This window comes from Argiope bruennichi, chromosome 10 (assembly GCF_947563725.1).
Source record: "Argiope bruennichi chromosome 10, qqArgBrue1.1, whole genome shotgun sequence".
NCBI lineage: Eukaryota > Metazoa > Arthropoda > Arachnida > Araneae > Araneidae > Argiope > Argiope bruennichi.
Genome location: NC_079160.1, coordinates 43,940,198 through 43,964,094, shown reverse-complemented (window position 1 = coordinate 43,964,094; position 23,897 = coordinate 43,940,198). Strand labels below are relative to the sequence as shown.

Sequence of the window (23,897 nt, the reverse complement as noted above, 5' to 3'; positions counted from 1 at the left end):
TATAGACCTTATCTTGATGTAATAAGAAGCAATATTCCTTTATAGTAATAAAACAGCAGTTTTATTACTATAAGGCAATTTATTACGGTAAGGTAATGTACCCTAGGTGCACAACATCAAAATCAGAAAGTAGTGGGTTTGCGATTCGCTTTCACCAGATACCCAGATATTTATATGCGCTGGTCTGATGCCTGCTAAATCCATCGGCGACGAAAGTTCCTTCTTCTAGTGTGGTGTGGAAGTTTCAAAAGTGAGGAGAGAACCTACCAACTATTGTCTTCGCCTTTAGACCATGGTTCATGATAATCTTTATGTAGCGTTAAAGTGAGATATTATTTTAACTAAGTCAAACTAATAATCCAAGTGCACAGATATGAAACTGAATAGATATATTTATGACAGTTTAATGATTAACATTTTGGTGACGGAACAAAATTAATTGTATTACGATAGTGTGAACCTTCATGCGAAATTTCGATGTTCGTAACGTAATTAACCCAATTCCATCATCAAAATATCCTTCTAAACATTACCTTTACATCGAAGTATGGGCGATTTTCAATCCTGTTAGCGAATCAAAATGGCGGAACACACACACACAGAGAGAGAGAGAGAGAGAGAGTGCTGATATAACTGTTCTCAGATCAAATAGTATCCCAAAACGGGAATTATAAGAAGAAATAAAGTTACAATGATAAAATTACAGATGATATATGTACAAAAAAAGAAGAGTAACTTATGACTTTATTCCTAACCCAGAAATAAAAATAAGAAAATACCATCAATCCAAATTATATCAGGATATGAGATATTTCTTTCATGCTTCCAAAGGGTTGAAAGAATGCGGGAAAATAAATGCATGTGTGGAGGAATTGGAACAGTTTATAATTATTTAAAGGAATGCATAGAAGTTTCGGAACTTAGAAAGAATCTAAAAGTTGGAAATAATGACTTAAACCCAGTATTAATGGGCCAGAAAATATTAAAATGCTGAAAGATATCATGAGGAAAAGTGACAGTTTTTTTTGTTTGAGTATTTGCCTTTCTTTTGTTGTGGAACGCACATTTGGAAGGATACAGAGAATTTTGAGAAGAATTTCTCAAAGCAGTGGCCTGTTCCTTGTTAAACAGGAGGATAAGTGTTGGGGAAGATGAGGAGGAAGGTCAGAGATTGACCACTTTGTAGCTGGGGGTCAACCGCATTGAAGAGGATGTCAGTGTGGTGAATCGGCCAGTAATATGGATGAATTATGATACAGACATCAATCGGCCCCAAACAAATCCTGTCCATACTGCTTCGTTCAGTGATGCCCAGGTGGTTGGCTGTACACAAAAGAAAGAGAATCAAAACTTTTCCCACAAATGAAAATTATTCCGAAAAGGATCATCACCTTTTGCAATGTGCTGCTTTTGCAGAGAAACTGAAACCGAAGTATACATTTTGATAATAATGCAGCGACCGGGGGTGGGGCATGGGGTTATGGATGCACAGAGCGCTGGGATTCGCGGACATCATGACGGCAAAACATTAGTGCTTTTTATGTCTCTTTTTAAATAGAAATAACACGAAGGCATCAAAAAATAAAACCATTGCTCCAGATACTGTTTGTTCTCGCTACAGTACTGTATCTAAAGACGAATTTGATATATGTTTTTTTTAAATAAATTATGTCAAATTTTGCTTTTTAAACAACCGAAAAGGGGCGTATTTCCTTTTCTTTACTACATTATAAAATTCTCGCGCTACCCCTTTGAAAATAAATATCTAAGTGAACGTATGTTCACGGTTTTAATCAAGGTCCGTCTTTCTTATAAAATTTTTTTTTTTTAATTTTCATTCTAAAACAGCGTTAAGTGCTGAGCTTGGCGCTTCCGTAAAAGCTATTCTTTCATTGAAAAGTTCCTGGAAAGACAATTCGCATCGGGTACACGATCTGTTTGCCGTGACATGAGCTGGCAATGAAGGTGGTGCGCAGAAAGACAAATTGAGGAAATGAGCTAGTTCGCAGGCTGCTCGCCAAGACCTTGGTTTCAGCCCGATGCTCGGTGCCAAAGCCAACAGGTAAAAGGGTCCATGGCCGATTTGGCACTTATTCATTTTCATTTTGGCAGCAAGATAGACAGACGGAAGCCGATGGCAGAACATTTTGTTTCAATCCATTTGACAACTTCAAAGTGCAAAAGAACCAGAAAAAATGGAGACACTTAAAGAAAAATGAGGATCATAGTTAAGGGGAATATAGATACGGAATTCTTATGGATAAAGAAGGCATTCTTCATTATAAGACATTTTTACAATGTATAATATTGTTACGAAATTTCCGGGGTTCGTTTGGATAGTGGGAGTTATAAGGTGGGGAGAACACTCAATCACCAGTAGAAAATAAAACAACGACGTTTATTTACACGAAGACACACAGGACAACACAAAGACGACAACTATACACAGCACAAAAGACGATTATCTTCAGCCGAGACGAGCAGCATACAACAGCATACACAGCAGCTCTACTCCGTCGCTGCTCCACTAGTCCCTGGAAGACGAGTTCTTCACCGTCGCTTCCGACTACTCTTCGACTCCACTGGTCCACGATTCAAATCACCGTCGCTTCCGACTACTCTTCGACTCCACTGGTTCACGATTCAAATCACCGTCACTCCCCGGCAGCTGCAGCTCCTTTTATAGGTCTCAGGAGGCGGGGCTAGAAGCCTCTCAACCAATCAGGAACGTTCGATGCGTATCTCCGTTCCTACTGGACGGCTCGGGAAAATTCTCAATGTTTCGGGTATAATCTATTTTGGCGCCAAAGTCGCCAAGCCTTGGGATATCCTATGGAACCAGTATGCTGGGAAGCCGCATCACAGGTTCGTAACAATATATTGTAAACTAGGCCAATTAGTTCCAGGGCTCAATGGGCCCAGCGGATTAAAAATTTCTATTACATATTTTGTATAACTATGTCTTAATGGGTTCTTCAGCAAAATATTTTTAAACTTCAAATTTTCCTAGACATATACTAATTTCAAAGCGTTAATTCTGCTCTGTTCACTCAATTTGCTAAAAGTTCTCATTCGATTCAATTCAGCTTTCTTCCAATTTTGCTAATAGTTCTTTTATGGGACTTGTTGATAGGATAAGTAGCAGATTGAAGACTAAATTATCTCTTGATTTCTCAACAGAAACAATTAACTGCAATCCTTCAATTAATGTGGGAAAATAAACAAACATACAAATGGCAATGCATATATATGGCAATGGATTTTGAAGATCATTGAGCGGTTCAAAATTCAATTCTACATTGGAATTTAAACAAAACTCACATTGTAAAGGTGACCTGGAATATTCATTAAATTATCTGTAATTTATATTTTAAAATGTATACTTTTAAATTTTACTCAATTCGACTCGAATGAGACTGAGCAAGCATTTAGGCGATGGGGGTAAAAAAAACTGGTTACCGAAGATGGCAATGAAATAGATAAATTTAATTACTTTTTAACATTTCATGAAATTGAAACGGTCGATATACGCATTTTTTGCAAGTGAAAAGGAGACAACACAGGATCATATCAGTTTTTTTTCTTTTCATTTTCATTTCAAAGTATCAATTATGAAGGTGATACGAAAGCTTAGACTACAGAATCAGTGACGTAATGAAGAACAGACTAAGAGAGTATAGATGTCCTGGGCGCCAGTTTTAACACATTGGTTGCCGTGTCACCCATATTAGGGTGACATGGCATGAGAATCTATGGCACATTCCCATGTGGATGACATGGCATGAGAATATATGGCACATTCCCATGTGGGTGCCATGGCATGCAATGTCACAGCTTCTGAATAAGAAAAAGTTCTCATTCAGAATAGAATTTGCTGGGAGTAGAATACGAATATATTTATTTTATAGCTCTTTGTTTTAACATATAGTTCATTATGTGAATCATCTATGATTCACACTTAGTAGCTGTTTAGAAATTCTCTTCTCTACTACAATTGAGAGATAGCAAAGAATTTAATGTCTTATTTAATAGTAGTCCGAATCAGCATGAATCGTGCTAGCAAACATGTTAAGGCGCTATGGAGGCAAAGTATTAGTGCTTATTTGTCACTTTTAAAGCAAAATGGGATGAGAAAACGATAGAATAATGCCACATCCAAGACACTAGTTACCCCGGTTTTATTACTAATGCTAGTGGAAATGAAATTAAGTTATCTTGAGCGCTATTTATTTTTGTTGCGCAACTGTGAAGAAAAGGTACCTTTTGTTGCTATTTAGGATTCTAGTCTTCTGTTTCAATCACTTATTGCTTCTTTATGAATTACTCTTCCAATAGACTGGAAACCAGAATTAATCGAAAGTTATCTGTGTAAATATTATTGAAATTTGATCCATGAAATCATGTTTAAAATGACCAGTGTTACGTACACGGCGAGTAAATGGTTAATCAGTAAAATTAAATCTCAAACCTCTATCCTCCAATCTCGAAACCTAAACCATAGTCCGAAAATCACGTTGAAGATTCATCGCCATACCGGATTGCCTCTTCTGATCTTATCTATTGCAACCTCAAATCTTAATCACTAAGTTGCAGATTTCCACTTCAATTACACTTAGGTAGCCAGGAAACCATAAATACTTAAAACAGATGTCTGTGTTGCACTTTCTGAGCTGTCGCTAATTGACACCATCCGTCTCTGTCGCATAAGATACACAAACAAATATGACCTGAAAATCGGAAAGAATCATCATGCAACTAATTTTAACGGTTGTGAGTTTCTTACTAAATTGAGACATCTGCTGTACTTCTAAATAAAAACAGTTCTTAAGATTAAGACCCTGAAGATAAATATTGCCACAAATGTATTCACACTCTCAATGCATTAATAACTCAACCACGCCATCCACATTTTGCGTCAAACCACCGGCAAACGGATGTGCAACTTTTTTTTAAAAAAAAAAAAAAAGAATTTTTTTTACCTCCATCTCCAAAAAAGAAAACTTTAAGAGAAGGAGGAGATAAAAAAAAATTGTCACGAAAATACGACGAGGAGTTTGTGTTCTAAAGATAGAGCCCTACCTAAGAAATTTTATCTGCAGCAGCTAAAGTCAAGTTCCACCTTTGCTGTCTTGGTTGGTGACTCTAAAGGTGAGATCCCGAGCAGATAAAAATATTTGGATGCGAGTAAAAATGAGTAATGAAGCATTTGGGGGCTCCCGACAATATAAAGGTCGCTTTGTTCTTCTCTGGTTCTCAAAAGAAAGAGAAATAAGGAGCTTTGAGATTGAATCCATAAGAATCCACTTGAAGAATGTTGGCAAATATATAATGAAAGATGGCAATTTATCTTTTATAAAATACAATGTCGTTCGAAAGTTTCAAAGTGGCCTGCTAAAAGTGGATTGTTCAGTGTCAAAAAATAGCTGTGATGCGATGAAAAAATGCTTTGGACATTATCTCTACTAATAATAAAGATGAATGTGTGAGCGTGTTGGACAGGACTACTGGACAGACTGTTTGACCTAGAGCTACCACATTTGGCACATAGACAGGGTGTTTATTTAGTCCCGGACCCATTTTGATGCTTAATAACTCATAAAATAATAAAGATAGATTAAAATTAATAACATAAATGGTTAAATAGACTCAAAAAGTTTCATGACCCTTGTCAATGAACTTTCACGTGTGCCCCCTTCGTCGCACGGAGAATATCAAGTCGATAGTGAATTTCACGCCAGGTAGCGGCAAGCATGTCGGCATCCACAGAGCCTACTGCGGTTGTAATTCTGGCTTTTAGGTCATCAATGTTCGACACTCTCCTCCTGAAAACGTTGGAGGATCTTTTTGGTAAATTCTGAAATTTCTCTGTGCTTGCACTATCGATTTCGTTTCTATGAACCACCATAAAATCTGTGCTTTCTCTTGTGGTGTATGCATTCTCATTAATATCCGCTCGAATAAAACATCACATACAAAAGTACTACATAGAACAAACACATCAAAAGTAAACATAACATAGCAATAGTTGCCAAAAACAAAAGAGAGAAAAATGCAATTAATAAGCAGACGATATTTAGAAAAGTACAGATATTTAGGCTGGAAAATGAAATTATCTGAAGTTAACCACACGCGCAGACGATATTTACAAAAGTAAAAATATTCAAACCTGAAAAGGAAAATATATGAGTTATTCCATCGATAAATGCCATAAGTTTGTTTATATCTTCATTATTTTATGAGTTATTAAACATCAAAATGGGTCCGGGACTTTATAAACAACCTGTATATTTCGGAAGGAGCAAATGTGCGTTTCGGAATTCGACTACTCGGATTTTTTAAAATTTTAATTAATTAAAATTAATCAAAGTTTCGACTTTTTTAATATAACTTCCGAAATTTTTACGGCACATAGATAATTTTTATAACATCTTAATATTTAAAAAAATGTTGCTAATTTTTCGCCATATAGTTTTTTTTTTCCGATTTTTGAATCAATATTTAGAAAAAATTTTAAGTGTACTTTATAACAATTTACCTCGTTGTTGAAATGAAACTCAAATCGTTTTGATCGTTCATATTTCACCTTGGGTTTGGATTTCAGTCAGTTGCTGCTGATGAAGATTTGGCTTATTTCTTCAGGTTGATTAGGTTTCGGTATAAGACATGCTTTTATTAAATTTTTGAAACATTATTTTACTTACAATTAAAGTTTAGTTTCATAATCAAGAAATGTGGAAAAATTATTAAAGTCTATCCATTTTTCCCATATTGCTTCTATTTCTTTTAGTGTAACTGGATGTATAAAATATGAGAGAAAATTAAAGAAATGCATAGCACATTAATCGAAATGGTGTAAGATTTCTAATTTAATCTGAGTTATATATCTATCAAAATTTGAAGTTTAAAACTGTTTTTCGGAGAAAGCTGTTAAGACTAGATTACAAAAATATTGAGATTTAGAATTATTAATATGCTTATTTGTGTTCATGCTGATTATGATTTTTAATCTAATTTTATTTATCACTTTAGTTTAAATAAAGGAAACGTGACTTGTCGTTAGTTCAATTTTGAGATATTTACTTTTGGAATTTATCTCCAAATTTAATGTAAAGTACATTTATCAAATTTCAAATTTGTTTGAGTTGTTGAGTTAGTAGACAGATTTAATGCCCAAAAATGTATTTTTCGAACTCGGTGAGATCTGAAACTTGGAAATTCATCGAATTCTCAAGTTCAGATTATTTGATGGTTACAGAACTTTATACTTTGTACACGAATAAATAAAAATTATTAAAAAAAATTATCAAAAGTATTATTTACTGTCTTTTTATTAATAAATAAAGAATATGATTTTTATATAAATTTATGTTTTATATCACAAATAATATCAATCCAGTTCATCCAAAACATCTGTGAATGTTACCTTTGTAGCGACGAATCTTTTAAAGAGCTTTACTTTAAATGGACTTTTCTCTTACAAGACCCTAGAGAATTACTTAAGTGACATACTAAGATTTAAATCCTTAACACGAAGAAATCCGTGAACATCTTTTTTGTAATCCACCTACTCACGTTCGAAATCTATTACACAAGAACCATATCACAAAGAAGCCGTTCATGAAGGCAGGACATTCATCGGAATGTAGTTAACACATACACTAAAAACCTAAAAGGCCGTCCTAACACGAAGTCCAGCGGCGTCGTAAGCATATTGAGAAACGACCAGCCAAAACAAGTATCCTATCAATTCAACGCTTTTAAGCACTCGAGTGCAAAAAACAAATTAATATAAAAGTGGATGGAAGACTTAGGGAGAAAAAAAGCAGTGAAATACGACAGTCCAGTAATGTTGGTTCTTGAATGTCCGCAGACATAAGCCTTTCGCTGAGTTGAATTACTGCCATCTCTTTCAATTAAGAAGATAAACGAGAGGACAATAATAATGGCAGACCTTTGCCACCAGCAACAACTCCGCATTAATCTGTATATGAATAGGAGTTCGCTTACAGTCCAGTTATCATTACTGGCACGGGCACACGTCACTTCCACCCTGGGGACATACTTTATTTTTTTATCCATAAATGAGAATTGTTTTGTAATTTTGGCCTAAGGTTAGACTAAATAGACGGCAGATGGTTTTGAAATTTTGTTTGTCATAAAATATCTATGTTTGGGAAAGAGAGAATAATTGGTCTATTGTGGAATTTCCTTTATTTCTAAACTGAAATGGCAGCGGAGTCGTATATTAAAATGATGGGCAGCTGATTTATTGTTGTGGTTGGTTGATCTAGAAAATTTTAAGTCCTTAAATAAGTAGGTTTCCTGGTTAATTAGGTTTTTGGAAGCTTGTGTCATTTGAAGTTTGGTATTTTCCCTTACATGGGAAGGTCGAGATATTTCGATCATGAAATTTCTTTTTCTCTAATACCTTATAAAGATGTAAGTTTTGTTTTTCAAGATAACAGTAAAGATAAGTGACGCAAAAATAAGGATGCAATTTTTTCCTTTCCTTATCTAAAGAGATACAGGTTTAAACTATTGTTGGAAAAACCAGGGAAATATGCAAAATTTTTTGGAAAAGTGCTTATATTTGTAATGTATTTATTGTTCCTTGCTTATAACTATTTTTATAACTCAACTATCCATTCATTAAATGCATAATTAAGAAAAAATAAATAAATAAATTAGAAGAAATAAACAACGGAAATATATTTCAAAGACTTGTTACAACTTGCCCAGGATATAGGGTCAATGCTTCATTTTGCAAACTAAGCAATCATTTTTTATAAAATTATTTCGCCATTTTTTATAAATCGGTGTTTTTTTAGTGTTCATATATACGAAATTTTTAATTTTATGAATGTTATATTCATAAAGTTAATGTTATACACATAAAATCAAATCAAAATAAAACAAAATGCAAGGTACCCCCAATAAATTTGAAACAAAAGTAAGGAAGAAATAAAAATTAAATATTTTTGAAAGTAGATTTAGCAAATTTTTAAATTAAATGTTACATTCTGAAACCTGAATCCATAATTAAATCGATTACTGAGTATCTAATAATCAAAGACTGGCAAATAATTGTAACAAACACTTATTGGTCAGTAAATTTTGAAATTTTTGTTTTCAAATTAAAATAGAAAAAGAAGTGAACTGAAAAGATAATGACCGTATTAGTGTTATAGGTTTTCTATTGATATATGTGTGTGTGTGTGTGTGTGTGGGTGTGTTTTGCGATAAAATGCTCGAAAGTGATTGAAAAAGATTGTTAAAATTCAGAAAAATTCAATTTTCAATTAATTTGATTAAATTTCAATAAAACGCTTCTCTAGAAGTAACTGCACGAATATAAATACAATGGTATGTCCTGTAAAGTATTTTGAACGATATATGTATTAGTAAATATTGAAAATTGGCGAAACTTGTCTTGAGAAACGAACGCTTTTTTTATTTTTATAATAGCCCTGGTATGCAAGGATAACAATATTATCATAATATAGTCTGTGTATATTCTGTAGGTGGTTCAAGGTCACATTTTTTACCGCGTTACTGGTACCAAACAACCAATAACGAGGTAGAAAATATGACCTTGAACCGCCTACAGAAAATACAGACTATAAAAGCGTTTTACTTACATGTTCTGCATGGTGAATATTCATTAAAGGTTGTCAGTGAATTTTTTGCAATCCAGCATGTCCCCACAGGCTCTCGCCTTTGGTAATTGATCGAGAAATAGACGTATCTAGGAGCACAAGCCTGAAAAAAAAATGAAAGTGTGAAAATCTATACTTATATAAAGCTCAATGTGCGTGTGTGTGTGTGTGTTGGCGCTCTACAGGCCAGACCGTTTGACCTACAGCTACCAAATTCGGTACATGTATACCTTGGAAGTTGTGAATGTGCACCTGGGGTCCCTTTTTTGAATTTTTAATTAGACTTTTAATTATTAATTAAAAACTAACTTTCCCGTCTAAAAAATCTTTTCATTTTCCCCACCGCCAAATGAATAAGGCTTAAACTTTTTTTCCCCAAGCTAATGAGGTTAGGCTTAAGATTTTTCGGCTGATTATTTCAAACGATTCTGTTTATATTCTTAATGTTTGATGCATTTAAAATTAAACATTGTTAATGAATCGATCTTTCAGATTCATTCTGAAGTACTTTTAAATTAAAATAAAACAGAATAAAGGAAATTAAAAATTTCTATTCTGCATAGCGTTACCCCAACTGGCGTAGAAAAATTCACACATTTGCGTTACCGTAACTGCCGTTGAAAATTCACGTATGCGCATTGTGTTCTGATTATTGACAACCATTATCAACGGATGCGGACTTGATTTAAATTATTTTTAGGTTAGTTGCATATTTTTGTAATTAAACTGTATTTATGTTAGTTATATATTTTTTGTATATACTTATAGTTTTAAGTAGTTTTGTTAACCTGTTTTCAACCGATTATTTTAAACGATTCGTTTTATTTTCTTAGTGTTTGATGCATTTAAAATTAATCGATCTGGGCATGAAACATTGTTAATTAATCGATCTGGTCATGATGAATCTGAGAAAATTTTGTTTACAAATTATTGAAATATTACATAAATTAAGAAAGATATTCTTTAGTGCCCACAAAGTTTAAACGCTCAGTGACTGTTTTCAGTAATCATATTACAAAAAAAATACTTTGTTTCTGTAAAAAATATTATTATATTAATTGCAGATTAATCCTTTCCACTTTAATTTAAAGTATAAATATAAATTCTACGGGAGCTAATAGAAAATTAGAGAGATACATATTACGTTATGACTGAAGGCCTTTATAATATTATGAGTGAATTATATGACTATCAAAATTTGAAGTTTTACAATATTTTGATGAAGAAGCTATTAAAGTAGGAATTGCGTAAAATATTTAATTATTAAAATTTTAACGAACATTAAGGTTTGCGAACCGGCTGTTCGTCAAAGGCGGCAAGTATTATATAAATAGCAAATCTTGTTTTATTTCGAACCAGCTGTTCATTTAGAATATCGATTGCGTTTGATTGTCATTAATTCATGTATAACGATATTTATTTTTTAAGAAAATTAATTTAAATATTAATATTGAGATAGAAATTTAAATAGCATTAGTTTAACTGCCTTACAAATCAGATCTGTTTTTTTTCCTTTGCTTGAATCTTCTTAATAATGTCGAGTCAAATTTTAAAATCGCATAAAAACCATAATTCTCTGCATTTTGTAGCGCCTAGTTACACGTTGTCCTAAGCTGCTCTCTAACTTCACTTTCTTACTCCCCATGAGATGTTGATTGTAAAATTAAATTCGCTGCAGTTAATATCTGCGCTAACCAGCATCTAGCTGGATTCAAATAAAATGAAAATAAATAAATAAAATAAAATAAAAAATGGCAGATACAATCATTTAACATTCTATCTAGTATACTTAATAATTTTGTGGTCTATAGTTACAGATTCCATAAAAAAAATGAAAGAAATAGAAATAGAAAGCTAGATTAATAACAAAGAATAAGAAGATATATGACAGAATTTTCATTTTAGGGTTGCTTTTAATTAGGGAAGAAAAACATATGATTAATTATTATTTTATAAAACTATAAAAATGGTCTGAACTTCATTGCAACATCGAAATAAAAAGTGCTGCAAATATTGTATTAAAATATTTTTGAAATTTAAGAAAATAAGGAACGAAATTGTATCAAATAAAATTGGCATCAATAAAAGATAATTTTTTTATATTTCCAAACTGCGGAAAAATAAATTTTGTGTAATAATATTTTTTTGTTGCAAAAAAAGTGCCAAAATTTCGTTTAAATTTAATTCATTAAAATTCCCGTAAAAAAAATCAAAATATCGTTCCAGATGAACATTCCCATTTTCCAAATTATATTTGTGCCAAATGTGTTTGTCCTAGATGAAATGCTCCATTCTGTACAAAGTCAACAGACACACGCACGCACATTTAAATATATTCACACACACGCAGACACTTTTTTATTAGAAGATGAACCACAATGGCGAACCATGATACACATGGAAATAGTTATCGAAACAGGAAAAAAAAAAATGAAAATTAATAATATTTTCTGAAGAAGTCATTAAGACACAGTTACACAAAATATTCAGTTAAATTTTTAATAACTTTTAATCCCGTCAAATTCATTGCTGTCCAAAAGCGCTTAGTTATTATACGAAGTTAATAAATATTTATAGAATCATTCATTTTATTTTTAGGTCTCTTGAATAAATTATTTAAAACTCTTCTAAAAAATTATTTATTTAGTGAATGGCCAACGAAGGTTTCGACTAATAAATGTCGTCTTTAACTTTATTACACAAAATAATCAGTTCATCAACTGCACTTAGAGAAATTTAGATTAATGTTTTAAAAGAAAGTACTTGCCCATAAAGTGGAGACATAATATGTGTTTCACTTGGAATGCCATCATATTTACAAAAATTAAATTCATCTTTAAACGGTAATGCACATAAAAAGTTTCCACAAATTTAGATTTCCCAAAATAAATAAATAAAATAAAGGAAATTTTCGAAAGATTTTAAATATTTCTGACAGAAGAGTACTTTCGTATATCTTGACTTAGATTTAGCATATTTACATATCCAATGAAAACTATGTTTTACTTATTTCCGGTTTTAACCTCGTTTTTCAGAATTTATGACGATCATGTGAAAAAGAAATTGATTATGAAAATTATGTTTCTTTCTTTATTTCGTACATTTCACGAAATATGATTTGAATGTAAACATTTTCTTAACACTGCCGTTATTTGAAAACTAAATAAACAATTAAAATTTTCATTAAAGAAATATTTTAATTGGAAGTGGAAGCATACTAAAGAATGTTGCATGAACTATCACGTGAAGCAAATTGCAGACGATACTATGACGCATATCTGCAGAAGAAAGGCATTCATTTTAAGTAGATTTAAAAATGATTTTAATGTAATACCCTCTCATGGGGGTTTATATAGCTGTATGGGTTATTTGGAAAAAAGAAATTAAAATCTTAACTATGATTTCAATGCTATTTTTTGGTTCGGAATTTTAAAATTCAACTGCTTTTAACATTAAAGTTCGATAATTTTCTGAAAGACAAAGATGCAAATTTAAAAAAAAACCGTTAATGTGCATAATAAAATATCTCCTAATTTAATATGCTTTTATCATGTTACTGCCAATAGCTAAAATATATTTCGATGCATTATTATTTATAAAATACACATTTTTACTGGATTTTAAATGTTTATAATAACATATACATACACAGACGAAGTAGTTGTTTTATGCTTTCATATTCTAGTAAAAATCGTTTGGTTTTCGTATAGATTTATTTTACTAAGAACTTGCTGATATTGCTAGTGAAAAAAAATCATGTTTTTAATTAATAAAAATGTAATAATTTAATTAATTGTCATGAAACTTTCACTAAAACCTTTCATATACTTCATTATCTCTGCAGGAAATGTTAAGAAAATATTTTTCAGTAATTTGTATTTCTACAGCAAGCAAACGATTTTTTAACTTACTTTCTATTTATACAGATAAAATTATTAATTTCAAGGTTTCTTTCATTTATGCAATAATAAAAAAAATTAATACACTGATTGTTATGAAAAAATTAATTTACGCAAAAAAATCCCAAAGGTATTTGTTTATCCAAGAAAGATAATTATAGTTATTTGAGTTTTTTGTATGGAATTTTTTATTTATATACAATATCCATTATTTTCTGCATTTCTATTTAATATTTTATCTTTATCTTCAAAATAAAAAAATAAATTATGAATTGCTGTGATTACTTAGAAATACAGAAAAACCATTCTAAAAATGTTTTTTCTTTCTTTCTCTCACCTTCTCTCTCTCTCTCTCTTTTTCTTTCTTTTTTTTTTGTGATGAATTGGTTCTTGTTCGGGTTTTTTTTATCACAAATAAAATCAATTAATCTATGATCAACAGCATTTACAGCTTATGAGGTTCAAAGCAAATAATCCGACATATTTATGTAATGTGGAAACTAATTTATGCAAAAAAATAATAAATAAATAAAAATAAAATAAGAAAGATATTTATTTAACCAAGAAAGTTAATTACAGTTGCTTGATTTTATTTTGTATAGAATTTTTTTATTTATGTATAATATCCAAAATTTTCTGAATTTCCATTTAAATATTTTTTCCCTTTATCTTCAAAATACAAAAATTTATGAATTGCTGTAATCACTTAAAAAAATACAGAAAAGCCCTATTAAATCATTTTTTAATGATAAATTAGTTCTTTTTTTTTTCACGAATGGAATTAATTAATCTACGATCGACAACATTTACGGCTTATAAGATCCCAAACAGATAATCCGATATGTTTTCATATATGTGGAAATTAATTTATGCAAAAAATCCCGAAGGTATTTACTTATTCAAGAAAATTAATTATAGTTATTTGACTTTTTTGTTTAGATTTTTTTTATTTATATATAGCATCCATAATTCTCTGAATTTCCATTTATTATTTTTCTCTTTTTCTTCTAAATAAAAAATTTTATGAGTTTCTGTGATCGCTTAAAAATAATAAAAAAACCATTCTAAAAGTATTTTTTTATAATAAATTAGTTCTTGGGTTTTTTTTTTTCTCGAATAGAATCAATTAATCTATGATCAACAACATTTTACAGCTCTTAAGATCCAAAACAGATAATGCAACATGTTTTCATATTATAAGAAAACTAATTTATACATAAAATTCCGGAGGTATTTATTTATTCAAGAAAATTAATTACAGTTATTTGATTTTTTATGTAGTTTTTTTTATTGGTATATAATCATAATTTTCTGAATTTCCATTTATTATTTTTCTTTTTATCTTCAAGATAAAAAAAGGTTTATGAATTTCTGTTATCACTTAGAAATACAAGAGGACCATTCTAAAAGCATTTTCTGAGGGGACAATGGATTCTCATTGACACTTTTGCGAATTATTCACTTAAGGTTATAAAAATTTTTATGCATATGCAGGGTGTTCATTAATTATTGTCGGGGTTTCTGTACCTCATAACTTTCGAATAAAAAATATTACGCAAAAACCGATTACGTATTCGTAAATTATAACTCAAAACTTACGTAAAGTTAGTAACTTACACTAACTTTAATTTCTTCAAAAATTAAGATATCTGGAACATTTCAAAGATATTGAAATCTAATTACTATATGATTTCGGGAAAAGTCATTAAGATATTCTTCTTTTACATCTAGGCCCTTCAAAAATTCATTCTATTGAACATTTTACATTTACATTTATAACACTTATTTTTCACTTACAATACACTTTATAACACTTTCAGTGGAATATAAACATATATTTTGGTGATGAAACGATAAAATTCCATGTATTCGTCCACTTTTTGCTTATTTCAAAGTCCGCTGTCCCCTTAATGATATATTTCATTTTCACGAATAGAATCAATTAATATATGATCAACTCTATTTACAGCCCATGAGGTCTAAAACAAATCATCCGACATTGACCTAATACTCTTTCAGCTAAGTTCATGACTAAACCCATCCTTCATAACGGTTGATCGCTTTGTTGGCACATAAAAAATACGGATCTGGCATGTTGACAGGGAGCCTTATCGTGGCCACAACTGGGTGCATTGTGTCCCGAATCAAAAAAGATCCGACGTCAGTGTCAAGAGTTAACAAAACAAGGTCCACGACGAATCCATCGCGATCTGTCCTTCTGCCATCCATCAGGAAATGCTTCAGGAAGTGTGTTGAGACTTTTTTTTTTTTTTTTTTGCCATTCGAAAACACACACCTAAACTCGTGGGCGATGCTAAGGCAGACTTTTTTTTTGGTCCACTTCATCGTTATCCCCAGTATCATCATCAGCTATGTTTCAGATGAGGAAGGGAATGTTGGCTTTGAAGATGATAACAGAATAAAAATACTCCAAGAATAACATGGAGGAAGGATATGGAGCGAGGTATCAGTAAAGATTTGGTACCGTTCAGGTGAAGGTAGTGATGAGGCGACTGGAAGATGTGGTGAGAGATGTCTTTGGGTTCAGGAAGACTTATATAAGAAAATAAACAAGAGGCTGAAGCTGACAGTTGACAAAAATTAATGTATCAACTTTCACTTTGAAAACCAGTGGGAATGTTCTCTTGAAGATTTTCTTATATAATTTTACAACACAGAAAATTTTCTGTTGGAATGTGCATATTACATTCCTTTCCATTGGTTATTTGAATCCAAAATTTGATATAGATATAATAATTTTATGTTAAGTCGACTTATGGTTTAGTTTTAGTTTAGTTTAGTTATATTAACGTCCCGTTGTAAAGCGACACTAGGGCTATTTTGGGACGGACCTCGTCATTTTGAACGCGGTCAGATGACGAGGACGACACCTGAGCATGCACCTCCCCACACCACACCAGCGGGAGGCCGTTAGTCGACTTATGGAATTTCATTTATCTAGATTTTGATCTATTGAATTCACATGGGAATGAAAAAAAGCTATAAATGCCGTTTAATATTACTTTTGAAAACTTAATGATAAATAGATTAGTTGTTACCTTTTAAAAATGAAGCAAACTCTATTTCTTTTGTGTTGTGAAAAATGAAAAGGGAAATTCTCCAAAAGCTGTCTTTAAGAAAAAATCTAGTCACTCTTTTTATGAGATATGAGTTATTTTATTGACAAATATAGATAAGATAATAATCTAGGATGATTAATAGAAATATGAGATAATTTTTTAGTCCTGGAAAATTTTTCAAAAAGCGATAGAGGCAAGAATTGTCATCACTAATTCCGGGCATTTAGTCATTTTATATATATATATGTCAAAAATTGGAAATGAGAATTCTTGTTACTTTTTATTGTCTTAATTTAAAAAAAAACTGAATCAGCTTAACTTCTTTAAATTTGATATGTTTATCTACATTTTTAGATAAACAGTCGTAATTCGGAATTCTCCCAATTCATGCAGGGTGTCTGATCTGGGTCGAATTAAACTTTTTAAGAATTCTTACACAACTTTAGTAGCTCTTTTAACTCCAACTCTTTTAACTTGTAAACTAAACAGATTTCATTCTTTTTATATAAGCAGTTTTCATATGATCTATATAAAGACAAATTTGACAAATACAATATTTAATTGGTGTTTATCTTAAAGACAATTAATATCAAGAATTTAATTTGAAAGTACTTTTGAAACCAAATTGTAATCAAAAAAATTACGAAGCATTTTATCGTTAACTACAATAGCAACGATTGAGACAGAGGTTGGTTAGTGAATGAATCAGCCAACTGCGAAAATAGTTGAATCATAATAATGTGTAAGCATATTTGAAAGCCTGATAAACTTTCTAAGAATAATTCTCTGAAATTTAAACGATACTTTGTTTCAATTTGAATAAGTTCTATCATCATGTGAATTCATGAATGGAAGCACAACACCAGCCCCCTGAAAATATTGCAAAAATTATCATCTAGGTTGTTATTTACTTTGTCTACTCGATAACATGACCCTGCATCTAACCACTTTACATATACCGATTCATTAGTTTCCCAGTAAAGTAAATGCAGTGTCAATACCACTCAAAATACTTTCGATTTTCTCACAAAGAACTAGGTATTAAGTAATTCGGCTTAGTAAAGAATCTATAAACAACATTTGGGAGACTTTAAAAGGCTTAATAGGGTGAAACGTGTGCTATGAGTAGGCGTCGGACAGTGAGTTCCTTAGATTATTTACAGCCATACGGTGGCTGACAAGGCAACAGGTGGGCAAGCGAGTTATGAGTTCCCCAGTGAGATTTTTACGAGTGTCGTGAAAAGGCTCCAAGTGAGCAGCATAGCTAACTAACACGTAGGTAGAGGAGGCATGCTCCTTCTATGGGAAATTTGAGGACGAGGACTTCAAGTATTTGAGCTCTCTATCTCTAACTTTTAAGTCTACCCACTCCATCCGAAACACATTTAGTTACCCAGGTGGAGGAAGAAAAGATAATTTAGTGCTTCAAAATAGTAATTCTTGTCGTATTATTAAATCTAGCCTGAAGCGGTTTTTAGGTTTATGTGTGTGTGTGCTATCCTAAAGTAAACATAAACTTAAGTGCCTACGGGCGCGTGTTTTTGGACATGAATTTGTAAGGAAAACTTTAGGGAAATGTTACAATTTCATACTATTTTCTATATTTAAATTTGTATTATATATTATCAATCGAGGGGGGGGGGTTCTCCCCTCTGGTTCTTCGTATACTTTATCAGCGTTGTGCATTTTCTATTTAATCTCATGGAATGGAGAAGAGAAGAGAATCGAGCATCATTTTGGAATAGTATATATTGGAATAGTCTTATGTTTAGTTTCATACTACAGAGAAAAAAAAATAGAGTATGCATCAGGGAGCATGAAGGTGTAAGGAAATGTTATAATTTCATACTATTTTCTACATTTAAATTTGTATTATATATTATCAATCGAGGGGGGGGGGTTCTCCCCTCTGGTTCTTCGTATACTTTATCAGCGTTGTGCATTTTCTATTTAATCTCATGGAATGGAGAAGAGAAGAGAATCGAGCATCATTTTGGAATAGTATATATTGGAATAGTCTTATGTTTAGTTTCATACTACAGAGAAAAAAAAATAGAGTATGCATCAGGGAGCATGAAGGTGTAAGGAAATGTTATAATTTCATACTATTTTCTACATTTAAATTTGTATTATATATTATCAATCGAGGGGGGGGTCTCCCCTCTGGTTCTTCGTATACTTTATCAGCGTTGTGCATTTTCTATTTAATCTCATGGAATGGAGAAGAGAAGAGAATCGAGCATCATTTTGGAATAGTATATATTGGAATAGTCTTATGTTTAGTTTCATACTACAGAGAAAAAAAAATAGAGTATGCATCAGGGAGCATGAAGGTGTAAGGAAATGTTATAATTTCATACTATTTTCTACATTTAAATTTGTATTATATATTATCAATCGAGGGGGGGGGGTCTCCCCTCTGGTTCTTCGTATACTTTATCAGCGTTGTGCATTTTCTATTTAATCTCATGGAATGGAAAAGAGAAGAGAATCGAGCATCATTTTGGAATAGTATATATTGGAATAGTCTTATGTTTAGTTTCATACTACAGAGAAAAAAAAAATAGAGTATGCATCAGGGAGCATGAAGGTGTAAGGAAATGTTATAATTTCATACTATTTTCTACATTTAAATTTGTATTATATATTATCAATCGAGGGGGGGGGTCTCCCCTCTGGTTCTTCGTATACTTTATCAGCGTTGTGCATTTTCTATTTAATCTCATGGAATGGAGAAGAGAAGAGAATCGAGCATCATTTTGGAATAGTATATATTGGAATAGTCTTATGTTTAGTTTCATACTACAGAGAAAAAAAAATAGAGTATGCATCAGGGAGCATGAAGGTGTAAGGAAATGTTATAATTTCATACTATTTTCTACATTTAAATTTGTATTATATATTATCAATCGAGGGGGGGGTCTCCCCTCTGGTTCTTCGTATACTTTATCAGCGTTGTGCATTTTCTATTTAATCTCATGGAATGGAGAAGAGAAGAGAATCGAGCATCATTTTGGAATAGTATATATTGGAATAGTCTTATGTTTAGTTTCATAGTACAGAGAAAAAAAAATAGAGTATGCATCAGGGAGCATGAAGGTGTAAGGAAATATTATAATTTCGTACTATTTTCTACATTTAAATTTGTATTATATATTATCAATCGAGGGGGGGGGTCTCCCCTCTGGTTCTTCGTATTCTTTATCAGCGTTGTGCATTTTCTATTTAATCTCATGGAATGGAGAAGAGAAGAGAATCGAGCATCATTTTGGAATAGTATATATTGGAATAGTCTTATGTTTAGTTTCATAGTACAGAGAAAAAAAAATAGAGTATGCATCAGGGAGCATGAAGGTGTAAGGAAATATTATAATTTCGTACTATTTTCTACATTTAAATTTGTATTATATATTATCAATCGAGGGGGGGGGGGTCTCCCCTCTGGTTCTTCGTATACTTTATCAGCGTTGTGCATTTTCTATTTAATCTCATGGAATGGAGAAGAGAAGAGAATCGAGCATCATTTTGGAATAGTATATATTGGAATAGTCTTATGTTTAGTTTCATAGTACAGAGAAAAAAAAAATAGAGTATGTATCAGGGAGCATGAAGGTGTAAGGAAATGTTATAATTTCATACTATTTTCTACATTTAAATTTGTATTATATATTATCAATCGAGGGGGGGGGGTCTCCCCTCTGGTTCTTTGTATACTTTATCAGCGTTGTGCATTTTCTATTTAATCTCATGGAATGGAGAAGAGAAGAGAATCGAGTATCATTTTGGAATAGTATATATTGGAATAGTCTTATGTTTAGTTTCATAGTACAGAGAAAAAAAATAGAGTATGCATCAGGGAGCATGAAGGTGTAAGGAAAAAATATTATAATTTCGTACTATTTTATATATATATATATATATATATATATATATTTCAAATTCTATATTATGAATCAAGGGAGTGTTTTCCTCTCAACTTTTTCATATACTTTCACAGCATTGCGCATTATCTATTTAATTTCATGGTATAGAGAAGAGAAGAGAATAGAGCACGCATTTTGGAATAGTATATGTTGCCTTCGATCAATTGAGACGTAAGTCTTTTGCCTTATAGTATAAAAAAGAGAATTATGTATACATTTGGGTGCAAAACTTTTTTTGCTTTAAATAATAGGGTCCTCCCACTGGGAAACACCTAAAAAATGAGGATGAGAAGCTACCGGTATGGTGGTTGGTTCTCGTTGCCCTGGTGTGTACAGAAAGAGGTGGGGGTTGGCTACCTTTCATCGATGAAGGGGCGAACTTCCCAAGGGAAATTTTGTACCGTGACCGGTGATGGCCTTTACGATTCAACTACCGTTCCCACCAGTGTTGCTGTCGCGGTAGTCTGATCATTCAGTTTTATCCTTGTACTTTTGGGTGAGTCGAAGTAGCCAGCTTGTGATTAACTAATTGGTTCCTGAAGCTTATGTTTAGTTTCATAGTATAGAGAAGAAAACAAAAAGGGATCGAGTATGCAATTTGAAATTTATTGATTTTCTTTGATTGATTTGACCCAAAGTTTAGGTTTATTTTCATAGGAAAAAGAAGAGAATTAAGAATGAAATTTGGAACAGTATTTATAGCTTTTGATAGGTTATTAGGAAACGCGTTCAGTTTGAATGTCTGATGCACATTGGACCATCTTTTTTGAGACATTAGATAAAAAATTTAAATATTCAGTTTAGTCTCATAGAAGAGAATCATATATGCATTTTGAAACAGTATTTTTTTCCTTTAACAGACTATGTCTAATGCTATATGTTTAGTTTTATAGAAAAGAAAGATGAGACTAAAATATGACTTTTGGAACAATATTCTTCCTTTTGACCGAATGGATATAAAATGGAGAATATTTCAAATATAGGAAGAAGGGGGCGTATGGTGCATTAAACATTTAAGCAAATTCTTTGAAAATAATTTTAAAAAATCGCAACATATTTTATATGATAGAAAGAAAAGGATTTGTTTGTTTGTTTAGTTATATTAACGTCCCGTTGTAAAGCAACACTAGGGCTGTTTAGGGACGGACCTCGTAATTTTGAACAGCGGTCAGATGACGAGGAAGACACCTGAGCTGGCACCCCCCTCTCCACACTAGCGGGAGGACGTTTGGCCTGACGGATTTAGCGTGCAACAGACCCCCTTACACGACGGTTCTTAAGGTGGAATCGGATCTCGAATCTGAAACCTAATGGCTCACGAGCCAAGATATTACCACCAGGCAAACGCGGCCCTAGAAAGAGAAGGAAAATTTGGTAGTAGTACTAGAGGAAAAAGCATAATGCATTCAGATGCATGAAAACATCTGAAAAAAAAAATTAGAGCTAAATTAATCAAATCAGATTCAAAAATAAATTCCAAAACAAAGTTTCTAAAAACAAGCAAAAAATTCCATCGATTTAAAATACAAATAGAATTAAACTTTTTTAAACTATAAATACTTTTTCTTACATGTTATATTCGGCCAAAATTATTGAAATAAAATTTTAAAGTCTATAAAATATTGCGAAACTTACAAATACATCGACTTACAATTCAGTTTGACGACATTTTCAATTATTTGTCTTTTTTAGAACGACTTATTTTTATCTCTCTGGGAAAAAATACAATTAAATAATCCGATTTGCGTTATGCGTAGAGTTGAAGGCTTAAATAAAGCAAAGGAGTATTTTAATTATAAAAAGATTACTAAAGTACTAAATTTTATATATAAAAAGAAAACATTTTAAATCTTTTGGCGTCCGTCTGGTAGTCTCTAACACCTAATTCCACCCAGTGAGAAAATATAAGAACGGGCATATTGACTAACGCCGTCTGACATACTGAAGACGTTATCAGGTTCGTGAGATTGAAAGAGAAGACACTCGATACAGTTTATCACGTGCTGAGCGTCTGAAGTTAATCCATCATTATGATCCGGAGGATCCTGGATAAATCAGCTGGATTAAGAAGATTTTTTTTTCTCACCAGCTGAGATACGCTTCGTGTTTTTATAAATTGCATCTCCTGATGGCTATTTCATCTCCGTCTTAATCATATTATTAGATGGTGTGAGCTATGTTCATTTGTTGGTTCAAGCAGGAATTGGGCAAAACATGATATGGATGCAGAAAAAAGGATTGCAAAGCAAATGAAGGCGCGTGTCCTCTTTTTTTTTTTTTTTTTTTTGCGTTGTTAGAAAAAAAAAATGCGGAAGCGTTTAGTGAAAGATAATCTCTCGCCCAGTTGCTACTCGGTGAAAAAAACAATTTCGGGTATGAAGGGGGGGGGGTGCAAATTCAAACTAAAGAAGAAAAAAAGAAAGAAAGGAAGAAAACCCTTAATATTGTATAGGAACTGATGCCTTTATCCATATTTCCAGTTCTTGAATTTGTTTATAGACACTAAAGAATTCTGGAGATATATGTATAAAGATTAAACATATGATAATCATGTAATGAAATGCACATATTAAAGAAGAAAAATATATGGAAAAAAACATCTCGAGGCGGTGTTATCCCGTTCCAGGAAATTATGGTATATTGATTGTCAAAAAGGGTAATATTCCGTTGATATTCAAAATGTTTTTTTCTTGAGTAATTTTCCATGAATTAATATTAAAAAGTGGGCCTACCCCTCCAAAAAAAAAAAAAAACACTGTCATGAGGTACACTGCCATCAAATAAAAAACATGCATACTGTCATCAAATAAAAAATATACACAGAGAAAAATAACAAAACATCGAAACAAATTCCGCAAAACTGAATTATGATTTATTCCATTGTACTACTCAGTGCAATAAAAACTAAAGGAATAAAATGAAAAGTAGATAAAAGATAAATGCAAAGTATGCAGTAAAAACTAAAGGAATAAGATGAAAAGCAGATAAAAGATAAACGAGTAAGGTTAAGTACTCGAAAATGATAAATAATAAAATTATTTATATGTCAATCTCAAAAGCAATCTTATATCATACAAAATAAATAAATAAATTATTGCTTTTTAAACGTGCCAAATTTTTGATATGCGAGTTACTAGAATGTGTGATTTTAGTTTAATTTTCTTACCTCTTTTATATCAAATTTTTTGATAATATTTCATAATTTAATTTTTTTTTTGTTTCATAAAATTAGATAAGTGTCTAAAGAGTTAAAGCATTTTCAATTATACTTTTTTTCTCCTTTACTTGGTGGAATTCAATAAAATAAGAAAGCTGCAACATAATGAAAGTAAAATATCT

General features: G+C 31.7%; 1 protein-coding gene across 1 annotated transcript in view; it reads right to left on the bottom strand.

The window, feature by feature from the left end:
- LOC129988230 (integrin alpha-PS2-like) overlaps positions 1-23,897 on the bottom strand; it is a 134,213-nt gene that overhangs the window by 49,589 nt on the left and 60,727 nt on the right. The window contains exon 4 of the mRNA XM_056096401.1: positions 9,639-9,759. Coding sequence (XP_055952376.1) covers positions 9,639-9,759 — 121 coding nt within the window. The remainder of the gene's footprint in view (positions 1-9,638; positions 9,760-23,897) is intronic.